This window comes from Hyposmocoma kahamanoa, unplaced genomic scaffold, assembly GCF_003589595.1.
Source record: "Hyposmocoma kahamanoa isolate Upper Pololo Valley unplaced genomic scaffold, ASM358959v1 99702, whole genome shotgun sequence".
In the NCBI taxonomy this organism is placed as follows: domain Eukaryota; kingdom Metazoa; phylum Arthropoda; class Insecta; order Lepidoptera; family Cosmopterigidae; genus Hyposmocoma; species Hyposmocoma kahamanoa.
Window position 1 is genome coordinate 1 of NW_020656001.1, and position 12,923 is coordinate 12,923.

A 12,923-nucleotide genomic window follows, 5' to 3' on the forward strand; every position below is an offset into this window, starting at 1 on the left:
TGACTTACAAATAAATGGACGACGGGTCTAATACAAAAACCACGAAAAAAATGTCCCAAGTCAACCTATTCGAAATTTAAATTGTAATGTCATCGCAGTATCGCGCTGTCAGTCGAACAAATGAAGACTAAAGCGGAGTTTGGCGCTCTGTATACGATTTTAGCGCCTTACAAGTGCGGACACTTTTTAGCGCGGACCCGACGTCCATATAATTGTAAGTCAATGATCAATACGTAAGATTTAGGAATAAAAATAAGTGTGTACATCCTATTAATATTTACTGCTAGATGGTAAGTAATGGTAGATGAAAAGAAACAAAATTATAAGATCATCATACAACAACTATTTCAGATTCTGAACTTGAATTACCACCAGAACTCGAATGTTTGCAATCTCTCCCTTCAAATCAAAAGTCTCTAAGGATGACACAGTTTTACGAACAAATAATTACTGGTCACTTTTATGTCGTTTTTAGGTGATTTGAAACTTCAGTAGACTAATTATTCATTATAAACAATACTTCAAGATTTAGTGTTATTCATAATCTAATTGAATTTCGGGGGAAAATGTTGAAATTGTGGTAACTGTGAAAGATCCTGAGATGAAAACCCTAAAAATTTTTTTAGTTTTTGTTTGTTGACATTTATTTTACATCGTATTTGGCTAGAGTATAGGTGATGGGACGAACAAACCGCACGCCTGAGATGGTAAGCGATACATCTGTCCATAATAGCTGTAGCGCCACTCAGAGTCTTAAATCACAAAGGTCTGAGGGGCGCTGCCACTGCGCCAGACACCCTGAGATATAAGTAGGCAAGTCCAATGTGCCTGTAATTGCTGGTGAAATTACAGACACAAAAACACTACAAACATTTATTGACACAAAAATATTTTTCACCAAAGTCATTTATTATCGCAGCGTGCTATTAATGATACAATATTAAAACATTTTAAAGGTAACAAGAGACAATGAAAGCTGTAGGAAACGAAAAAGGACGTACTAACTTTACTAACAACATGATCGACACAAAAGTGGACAACAAGCGTGTAATAAGAAATAAAAAATATGGTAAGTAATTAAAATACTTTGATGAAATAAAAAAAGAAGTGACGGTCACTTCGTATAATGACATAACAAAAGCTTTTCAGAGGACGGGAAGGTGTTTACTGCACGAACAAAAGTCTAGCTCAATAATCTCAGTAAACAGTACTAAAAAAACCGACCTCAAAATTACGTAGAAGTTTTATTGAAATCGGCTACCGGAAAGTGGAGTTATCGCGTAACTGCAGACTTAGTGTAAGCGACCAAAAACAAATTTTACAGATGGCTTTTTAATTTTTCCACATAATACATATAAATGTGGTACTAAATAGAATTTTAAGGCGAGTCATCGGAGAAGAAGCGGGAAAAACTGTTTTGATAATGGTTTATGTGTTTACTATAAAATAACGGTCTTACAATACCATACACATATGCATATTGTCTAAAGAATGTACTAATTCGTTACACGATAGAATGTACTTTACTCGATCAAATATTATAAAATCTTGAATAGTCTAAAACGAATTATATAAGAACAAAATATCTAGTAAATAATAATTTTTATACGGCGATATTTCTCTTTAAGAACCTGCAAGAACAAGAGAACTTGCTAAATTTTTGTTTTCAACTTTTTTTTCATTGACCAAAGTACAGGAAAAATACTTATTTAATTACAAGCTCGCTCACAAAAGCCCTTCCGGCTTTATCCGCATCGGCAAAGGAGATCAGTCTGTTTAAGTAAAGATATAAAATATAATAGAGCAAAAATCTTAAAAAACTGAATTACTTGTAGACAGGTACAAAAACATGCTCATTTTCATGTTCATGTAAATGGTATATAATAATAATTAAGCTATTTACAAAATAAAGTTTATATCTTTAGTTTTCAAAAAATGTTTCATAATGTATGATTTACAGTGTTTGTTGTTTTAGTAATTACATATACTCCTTTTTTCCTCACTCATTTTGTTAATTAATGCAGGTAACAAATATTTCCAATTTCTTTTTCCATAATACTTATTGGCTAAACTGAAGCCCTATAGTTCACATTTATCTCAAAATTTGTAATTTGCCCAGCAGTTTAACGACATACCGCGTCGCCCGTTGCCTCGTCAGACACCACTGGGCGCTTGTCGACACGGACCTGTATCAAATTTTCTCCGCCTTTTCTTATTTTATTCATATTGTCAGCGCGCGGCTTGCGGGTTGCGAAGGGTGGTCCCCCACACCTCAACTTCTAAAATGTAAACTCGCATTGAAATACCGCGCCTTAATATATAATAAACAATTTCATAACCGATTGTGTAACAGCAAATTTTGTTTTTAAACAATGGGTAAGCTCTTTTTTCGCGCTTACAATATTTTTACTTAGAGGAAGTAAAAATATTTTTGAGGCTTTCAAGCGTTTACAATTGCGATAAAAAATATGTAACATGACGAAATTGTGACGTACTATGTCAGTTGCGATAATAAGTGGAGTCGCTTACACTATGTTTTTTTTTAATATTATACGGTTACGCTTTAATAAAAAAAAAAAACTTTTTAGCCTTTGCTATAATGTCTGTTTGATATAATTTTGGCGGGAAATGTTGACGCGTCCTTGTCCGTTATAGTTTAAAATATCATTTGCAACAAAAAAACTTTGTTCAGTTTGATTTGACTATAATGCCCCAAATAAAACCCACGGACCAGTTCTTTCCATTACAGCCATGGTAATGAGTTTTTTTTTAAATTTGTAGCACGACATACTTCCTTACATAGGTCAGGTTCGAGTTCAAGCAAGGAGGATACTTAAGTTCAAAATTAAAACATTCGCTTAAAACGTCATCTAAACAGAAATTTGATTGCATTTCAACGACATATCACTTAAATACTTATTATTAATAATTTCTTACAATTGAATTTCATTATTTTCTGTATAAAAAAGTTACCATTTTTTTGCAATGAATCGTGGCACGCATACAGCGTGTTAGATTTTTACAAAATTTTAGTTCGAGTTGTATTAGCTATGGAGGAATTTAAAAAAAAGCAAAAGACCCGCTATTTGCCAAGTCCATAATTGTTGTGAAAGGTTGTAAACCGTATTTATTTTTCATTTAAACATTGATGTATCACGAACTATGAAAAAATACAAAATTGGAGTTATTAAAGCACTCAGCCTTTGACTTCGGGCTTCTAATAGACCCTCGTTGATAATTTCTTATTTACAGTCTTAATATCGATTATATTATAGATAGAATAGATACACAATGTACTAATATCGATTACGATAAGTCAGCAGTTATGGCTCGATATGATACAGGTCAACATGATTGGACGCCGCCCTCAGACTCAAAATGTATAATGGCAAACAAAAACAATTTAAACGTATGAAATTGTGTTCATATTGTGGCAGTCAGTACCATTGTCTCCATCGTGAGATAAGAGAGACAACTGGAGATCAGCAGCCGCGATGGTACCGCAGAAGGTGCCATCCACAGCACAAACCTCAAATCGAATAACTTGATGTGTGTTCGGGAACATCTCTACTAGTGATATTTGCTCACAGTATATTGGATTGTAGTTACGATCCTGAACTCCTGTTTTGGCCTGTAAACATTTTCAACTCTACTCAATATGTAATAAAATTTGATTTCTATAGACGACATCAACGTCAATTTCTATGAAAATCTAAACAACCGAATCACTTGTTCTATTTTGCATAAAAATTACATTTTCACCTCACTAGCTCGGAAAGGCTTTCTTTTTCATTATTAAAGCGTTTATTGCACGCTAGCGTGGAAAAGGTTTTGAAATTCGAACTTGACAACGGACTGTGATGCACCTAACTTTTTCTTTCGATGAAAAAAAGATCAACCATCGAGTATATAACCAGAAATAGAGACGACATGTCATTTAATTTGTTTGAAAACTATTCTGCCATATCATTACTGTGACAACTGCGCTCCGATTGGCTAGCCCGAGTTCGAAACAATTGACGGGTGTCGTCAATGGGTATCGTCAACTGTTTCACTTCAAATCGACCAGTTAACTTGACCTTTGCTACAATGGACGAAAATTGCAAATTATGTATTTAATATTTAGTTACCGATGAAATGTGATTCCGATTGTTTTGTAATAAGATGTATTGCTGTTTTTCCCACACCACCGAATACAACAGCACGACATGGTTAGAGATATTATCTTTATTACAATAAATACTTACAGAATATTTTTTGGAATATACGGAGACGTACACACAGGTCAGTAGTTGGCCTGTCTATATTTCAGTGCATACGGGAGTTGATATTTATAAATGCTGTATGGCTAACGTGTTACCAGTAGTATATGGCCCTTATTTCGTCTCTATTTCTGGTTATATACTTGATGCGTTGAACTATACGATTTGTCGTACATTACCTATTTATGTAATATAAGTCCGTTGGTATATTGCATTCCGTACGACAAGTTGCATAGTTGAACGAGTCATTACCTTAATTTGTCATCGAAAGAAAAAGTTAGGTGCCACCACAGTCCATCGTCAAGTTCAAATATCAAAAACCTTTTGCACGTGGATTTCTAATGAGAAAAAAACCTTTCCGAGCTAGTGAGGTCAAAAATTATTTTTCCTCCGCATTCCAAAGCCGTAATCTTGTGCAGTCATTCTGCTAATATACTATATACGTACCACCAGACCACAGAAGGATATCCTTATGTAAGTATTAGGTGGTTTGGAAGGCTTGCGATCGTGTACTCCCATGCCACTACACAGTCTGTAGGCCGCGTATATGGTCACCACGTAGTTGGCTCGTTGTTGTTCTGAACCCGTTGGTAGGAGAATGTTTCTAGAACCACAATGTTTTATTTAACTGGGACAGTCAGGGAAAATCCAAAACCATAAAACATAGTGGAAACTGTCTTAGAAACCATTAGGTCTTTTTTTGTGAGAACAAATTTGATATAGTCAAATTTTTTGGTCTAACACGAGTTGTATAAAAGTGAGTTGTATATTGCCATTTTTTTTTAATGTTGATTGACTTAATTTCTTGTAAGGATCATTTCATTGTATCGGAAGAAAATTCGATCATTTCATTGTATCGGAAGAAAATTCTACAATTCACACTGCAACACACGCGTGACCAAACAAATTCACTATACCAAATTTCTTTCACAAAAAAGGCCTAATGGTTTCTAAGACAGTTTCCCAGAATTAATTGGGCCGAATATTAGGCTATTCGGCCGCGCTCCAGGCCGAATATTCGGTATCCGGCCTGAAGGCGAAATACTATTCGTATTATTTCTTTATTATTATTATTTAAAAATTGAAATTTCTTTTGCGATTAGGTACTGGGCGGCCATTCATATTCGGCTAGGGAAGGGGAGACCGGGGCTGGTAGTTCCCAGAGTAAGTTGTTCTTTCAGCAATAACTTTGCAAGGAAAATATGTAGCAATACATGTGACGCGCGTCGTTAAAGCGTCAGGCGATGCGTCTTTTCGGCAGCCATTTCAGTTACTCCAGAGACGACGTGTGGCTATGTGCGTGGAGCTGTCAAAATATCACGTAAGTAAATTTTTTCTTGTTTATATTTTTGGTCTGTCTTTGTTTATTATGGGCCGATTCATACGTAACTTTTCTAAATTGTAGTGATATTAGTAACGAATCTTATTGTTTAAGTATTTTTTGATAGATTCTATTACTTTGCCGGTATGTCAGTCTTCGTATATAAACGTAATTTGGGTCTATAAGTTCCTCCCTCGAGGGGCCGGTTGTTCCTAGGAACAACTTCCCCCAATTGACCTGCAATCATACTTAAAATTTTTATGACCATTTTTCTTTGTTTTAAGGATGTTTAGACTAGATGATAGAGTCACTTATGTGTGTCTCAACTGTGATTCAGATGAAGAAATGAGAGATGAATAATATCACTGATGAATAAGAATGTAGTTTTTTTTAAGTTAGTTGTGCATAATATAAACATTACATAAATACAATTATAAAATAGGTGGTTTTATTTAAAAAAATCTTTGTTATTCTGTCACAATCTAGGCGGAACAATTTGCCTCAAAGGCGGAACAACGCGCCCCAAAGCGGGGCTGAATGTTCCGCTCCGAAATTTGTCAAAAATTAGCCTCTATAAAAAAGACTATCGAGATATTAGTAGAAGTGACTATACTATTACAAAAAGCGATAAACATTTGTTCAACATTTCCACATGTTGAAAATCAAATCCTTCATTTTCAGTATAAAACTGCAAGTTATTTGAAAATCCGAACGTTCAACCCCGCTCTCCTCTACTTGTGCTCAATAAATAGCAAGTTTAAACGTCCTAATCAAATACATAGCTTAAATCCTATTTTATCTATGACATATTTTCTAAACAGAGCAACATATCGTCCAATCTACCTCCTTGGCCCACAAATGTACTATTAGGTACTATAGACGTAAGTAGGTACCTATAGATCTATAGACGTAAAACAAGGCACGTCTCGGTGCTGTTGCGATGTTATTGAGATCGCAGTCGCACGGAGGCTTACCTTGTCTTTGACATTTATTATTTCCGTCCATGGAAGCAATTTCTTATTCTTTCAACATTTTATTTCTCTTCTTGTTTTATTTTGCGCTGCAGGAAAGTTACTGTTTTTATCATTGAAATTTTATGCTGGTTCATTCAACGAATACAATTTATTTCCAATTGAGTTTTCAACTACCATAGAATCATATATATATTAAAAGCAACGATTGCTTATTGTATATTATATTCAGTACTCACTCTTCAATTTTCTCGCCAGTGATTGTAGCTGGCATGACCATGACTTCGCCGCGAAAATTAATAGAAATATCCACTTTCAAAAAACCGACAGGTCCCACAGGAGGGTTGCGATTTAAATTTAATTGTACCCATTTGTGATAAACTTGGTGATCTGATCATAAAAAATACGAATAAAACCACATTAGTTTTAAGCTGCTTGTGTACTGTTTTTGTTCTTGTATGTGAACAATAAAGTATATCTGCCTAACTATCTAAAATATAATAATACTACAATAAAGATTTAGAACCTCTGAGTTTTAGTCTACCGAGGGACGTTGTCTCTCTATATGTGTTCTACCGGAATGGCTCAGAGGAGCTTGTGCCACAATCGCGTTTTCACCATCCAATGTCTCGCCAAAGGAGAAAAACCGTCCTCGAATCCTAACACAAGAACACGCGCGCATCACGTTTCTTTCTTCCTCGAACTTATATCATGTGGGATGTTCTCCCTCCTGCAGCTTGATTTTGATAACTCCTCTTCCGATCGGAAACTGCGTTTTTTCCGTGTCGAGGCGTATAATATTAAGGGTGGGCTACCCGATCGGATCAATTCCGATTTCAATTAAAATCAGGGAAGTGTGTTTCAATTGGGCTATGACATGCGAGTTCTTGAAACAGCGAGTAAACAGAGCTCTCTAAAGCTTGGCAATGAATAAGCAGTTTCTTTGATATTGCAAATATCCATGTAAAACAATAATTACCTCCCACCAAGTGGTTCGTCGGCTTGTTTGCGTCCAACTTTGAGTTAAAATTTAGTATTTGGCAAGAAAGCGCCTGCACAATCTTTTACAGCAATTGTTCCAAATGTGATCATTGCATACTTACAATACACAGGCATTTTGTCTTTTATAATTCTCGGCAAATTCGATTTAAATATTTATGAATAAGAATAAAGAGTTACTTACGGGGTTGCATCCATATAGCACCTAAATCTATGTTCGTTTCTCCTATTAGCTTTGGTGGGGCATAGCAGCGTGGTTCCATTACAGCTAACCAAAGACTTAAGCGTCGGATTTCACGAATGCTGAGGTACAATTCGAATACAAAGTACTGCAAAAACATCGGACGTTACATATCTGTTAAATCAACTTGTTAATTTCAATCTATAATCTGAACCTTACCTCTCTGTAACACGGTTCCTCCATATTTTTCTTTATAGTTGACCTATGTTTTTTCTTTCCCAACATTATAATGACATAAGAGCTCTTAGAATGAGAGTTCGACCAGGCAAGTTTACGAGCTTCCAAGACATTCACTGACACCTACAAGTGCACAAGTGCGAATAATAGGTAAATATCTGATGCCACTAAATTGTTTTAATTTCTATTTTATGATATCAAATGACGTGACGAGTAAAGCCCGGCGCCCAATGATGGGACGGGACGGCGAGTTACTTTTAGGTAACGAATAGTAATATACCTTACAATTATGACATTACAGTTGCAATTTCAATAATAATGATCGTAGCTGCAAAATAAAGCTGCTGTATCGTGCGTGCAGGTCACTGTGACGGCGTAGGCAGAGCCTGCTGACACACTATCAGTATACGGTCCACGATGGAGTCTCGCAGGACACATTGCAGGATTACTGGATAGCTTGCTCGCTGCGACTACATTCATAATCGTGCATTACGCGGTGGACGGCAAGGCGAACTGCAATGCAGGATAATGAATGCCCCCTTTTGGGGATGTCGAGCCGGCAGCTATCGGAATGCTTCGGTAGCCTTCGGGACGATTCGGAAGGCCGAGAGCGATTATGCGGGCATACATAGAGAGGGAGGCACGCACAGTAAGACAGATCTAATGAGAGACCAGGCACGAGCACGACGTCTCGACGGAATGCTACGGAATGCCTAACAAAAAAAGGATGCCGCATCGTACCGCGATATAATTATGTCATAGTTCACTTGCATGTAGGGATGCTGAAGGATCCCCTGCCGAGCCTTCCCGTTACTGGGCGCCGAGCATACGAGCCTTTGCACACGGCGTATTTTATATGCGCCGTAAACGCGCGTCGTTGCAGGCGCAGGCGCGCTCTAGTGAATAGATTCAAACGCACGCTAACATCGCGTTGCAAGCAAGAATCTTATATACTCCACTGGAGTTTACACTTAGAATTTCATGTAACTGTTTCATTTAAACAAACCAACTGAAATTACTAAATAATACTAAAATTAAAACTATCTCTTATCAAAATGAGCGATATATACAAAGCGCGTATAAAATTCGCCATGCGACTGATAATAAGCCTATCTATCTATAACGAAGCCACTCTGAGCTATGGCAAAAATCTGAGGCACCTGTCCATGTACCTGTAGTTTAACCAGGAACTCCTTAAAACAGGAATACAGTAATGCTCATATTACTGCTTAGTGGCAGAAATATAGTATGTCTGTGTTTCTCTAGATAAACTCTCTCACCTGCTTTTTAACTGACTTCAAAAAAAAAGCAGGTTTTCAATTCGACTGTTTTTTTATGTATGTTACGCGATAACACCGCCATTTGTGAACCGATTTTGAGGATTCTTTTTTTGTTGGAAAGAGGGTGCCTCACGAGTGATCCCATTTATATTTGAAGACAATATTCCATCTCTAAGGGTGTTAATTGTAAACTAGGGGATAAATGACTTTTGAGGTCGGTTTTATCAGTACTCTGTACTGAGAGTAGCTTATTCAGATTAGTATATACAATTTAAGTATACATATATATAATAAATAGTATATAAGTGATGATAAACTACGAAACAAGTTACATATGAATTAAATAAACGTGTCCGTGCGCATGAAAAACGACACAGCGCAATCTTGAGATACCAGGCATACATAAAACATGTGAACATTGAATGGACGCGCGGAGTCGCGAACAGCGCACCATTGCATTGTTCAGCAAAAAGACGGCCAATAAGGGCCGCTATAAATTATTTATAAGAGAGACTGAAACCACGCTTCCGGATCGGCTTGGACTTGTTTTTGTCTTGTTGTTTGACGTGTTGGCTGTTTGAGTTGTGTTCGGTATACAGAGAGTAAAAAGTAGGTACGACGCAGAAATATTATATATTTATAGAAATATTTATTGATACATCCATAAATTATTATTTATTTATTATTTTAAGCATTATTTTATCATGTCGGTGACTTTTTTGTAAATGTAAATGAACAAAAATAATGTGACAAAGTTTTTTATCAGTTACTCTATTTGTTTATCAGTGCGTTTGTGCACCCTTATCTCCACAATAGCTGAACATATTTGGATGTAGTTTCAATGACGTGTTGAAATAACCTTGAGCTAACATTTACTGATTATCTTACAAAGGATTTAGTGAGATTTAGTTAAATGAAAATGGTAACAGACAGACAATGATTTTATTTATTCGTTTTTAGAAAAAATTAGAGTGGCTTGGTACGCGAAGAAAGCCTGTCTGAGTCGGTGCAATAGATGAGGACCAGTCCCCCGTATCTTCTACTTAAGTTTTGTTTGTAGTGCTAGCTGTGTTCTATCAATTTTTCGTAAAACGGGAAGGACACTATTGCCCTAGATCAGCCCGTTAACACAGACTACTGGATGAAGACCATCTCCCGTTCCTTTCTACATAAGTTTTGACTATAGTCTCGGTAGGGAACCGACCATTAGAGCCCAGTTAGTTACACGAGGTGAAAGATTTCGAGCGACCGCCACGCAGTGACCGCGAGTTACCACGCCTTCATGTACATTAATGGCGCATTTGAATTCTATTTACTAGGCAACAACATTTAAATTACTCTGAATAATACAATAGCGCGGCCGCCGCCCGGCCACTGCGTAGACCAAATTCAAGCCCGACTCGCCCGCATGCCCGAGACGCTCATTTAATCTAAAACGTAAATGCTAATTAAATAGAGCGTATTTTGCCATGACAGTTAGACACACCTGGTCGCTGCACGGCGGCGACGCGGACTCCGCGCGGCGGCCGCGCGTGGCGAATAAATGCGCCCTTAGGGTATACGAGCAGGGCACACATGCAAGCACAGGGACCTTCTAAATTCAGGACCTGATCCCGGATCAACCAGTGTACAGGGTTGTCACAGACCGTTGTCACTAACTTCATTCGGTTCTCAAGACGCTAGTGCCTCGGGTGAGCCCTATATCCCTATTTTCCAGATAGGTACTTGAGCTATAGGCACGCTCACTTCCCGTCGTGCATTGCACAACTAATGCTTGCCACCGCTAAGCCTTTGACTCTAAAGTCTCCTACCAAATCTCGTCGTTGGTTCCAGAAGAAGCGACGCCTTGGAAGCGAACCTGCATGAACTTCAAGTAATCGACAAGATCAAAGAGATTGGCCTTATATCATTTAGGAATCTAAACCACATACTGCATCTTTGAGCCGGCGGAGTAAGTTTTAAGAACTCTGCCCGTTTCGTCGTGGGTGAAAGGTGTTACCTGAAAATATTGCTGTAAGGTTTCTGGGTTGTACTCGTTTTCTAATCTATAGAAGGATCTAGACTTCAAATGGCGACTCCTCTGTCGAGTGGTCCGCATCGTGCTAGATATATTGAAACGACGGTGTAAGTTGAACGCTCTCGTTTGGAAATGCAGATTTCGAACCGACGACGAAGATGCATGATAGTTATTCATTTAGCTTAAATCACATTTCTGTCCTTCAGTACGTAATTAACGCTGTAAATATATTATGAACTACAAGGTTTTGTTGAAAAATGTATTAGAAAATTAAGAATTCAAGACAAAATGTCAAAATTCCAGTAACGCAGAGGTAATGTCAAAGTTGTTCTATTGTCTTTGAAATTCTTGAGATTTTTGTGTTTGCACCTTTTCCATCTTAGATTTTTTTTTTAATTTATTAAGGCTTTGGCAAAGCCATCAGCCTAAGCATGAAGTTTAATTGTGTTTCTGTAAATATGGCCGCCACAAAGAGGATAGGCAATTTGAGGCGGCGTGCTGTGATTGACTCGGGACTCCTTAAAACGGGCCGATACGGGTATTTTAGTTCGAGATTCGTATAATTTCGCGATTTAATCTTCCATTAAGGCACAGTAGCACTATCCTATTCCACTTTAAACTAGATTCACAAAATAATTGAAAGTCAAAATAAAAACGACACTTTTCCCTCCAAAAGGTCCAGAACAAATCCTTTTCCATCTTAGAGGATGGACAAAAAAAGTTTTCCATCTTCTAAGGTTTGCACACACTCCATATTTTTCATTCCCTTAGGTTCCGTAAATAAGTTTTCCCCGTTTTGCAGTGGCATAATCGCAAACTGCCAGAAACAGAAAAATAAGTTAGTCAACGAGTGTAATAATGATGGTGGTGGTGCAGTGTCTGCCTGGCCTATGGACATTCGTATTGTACTAAAACCATACTAAAACTAAAAATAATTAAAGTCTGTGGTTTGTTTGTACCACGGGCTGCTCTCGTATTTATGCGCATATGCATTACATAGCGTACATCGCTTCACTTTTTTACCGACTTCGTAAAAGGAGGAGGTTCTCCTGTGACTTTAGAAGTAAAACTTTGAAAAATTAAGTCGCTACGACGTAATATAAAATAAATTTACCTGATGCAGATATGCGAAGACTTTGACAATATACAAATGTAATATTCAATAAATTTACAACAATTTAAATAAAAATAAATTCATTAAGTTACTATGTAAGGATATAATAATACTTTTACATTTAATGCATAGTAAAATTCCAAAAATGTTAGTAGAAGAATGTTTGCGTTATTATTCTAAGGTTAGATGTAAGAACATACGATAAACTTAACAAACGAAAGAGGTGCCATCTGGACACGGCCATGACAGTTGGATACAGCGGACATGATAGACATGACGAACATGACCGACCTGACGTAAATTTCTGACATGACAAATATGACGAACGTGAAGAACAGACGTACATGACGAGCTGGATAATGCGACGTGACTGATATAATTAACATTTTTGACATGACGAATATGACGGTCATGACAGACTTACTTTACTTTAATTAATCTATTGTGTCCCGCTGCTGGTTAAAGGTTTTCCCCAAAGTCCTGTCTTTTTTGTGATTTCCTACCAATCCTTCTAAAACCCATATAATCGTCCCGCTAACGC

The 12,923-nt window shown here is 37.2% G+C and overlaps 1 protein-coding gene across 1 annotated transcript; it reads right to left on the reverse strand.

Moving 5' to 3' along the window:
• Positions 1–3,444: 3,444 nt before the first annotated feature.
• On the reverse strand, positions 3,445–11,369 carry LOC113239230 (otoferlin-like; the record flags this gene model as incomplete). The annotated part of the gene is made up of 6 exons (XM_026476140.1): positions 11,251–11,369; positions 7,954–8,094; positions 7,738–7,882; positions 6,794–6,944; positions 4,710–4,866; positions 3,445–3,631 (listed from the first exon to the last, which is right to left on the reverse strand). Coding segments are annotated over exons 1-6 (880 nt in total), but the record flags the coding sequence as incomplete, so codon positions are not given.
• Between the last annotated feature and the right edge of the window lie 1,554 nt (positions 11,370–12,923).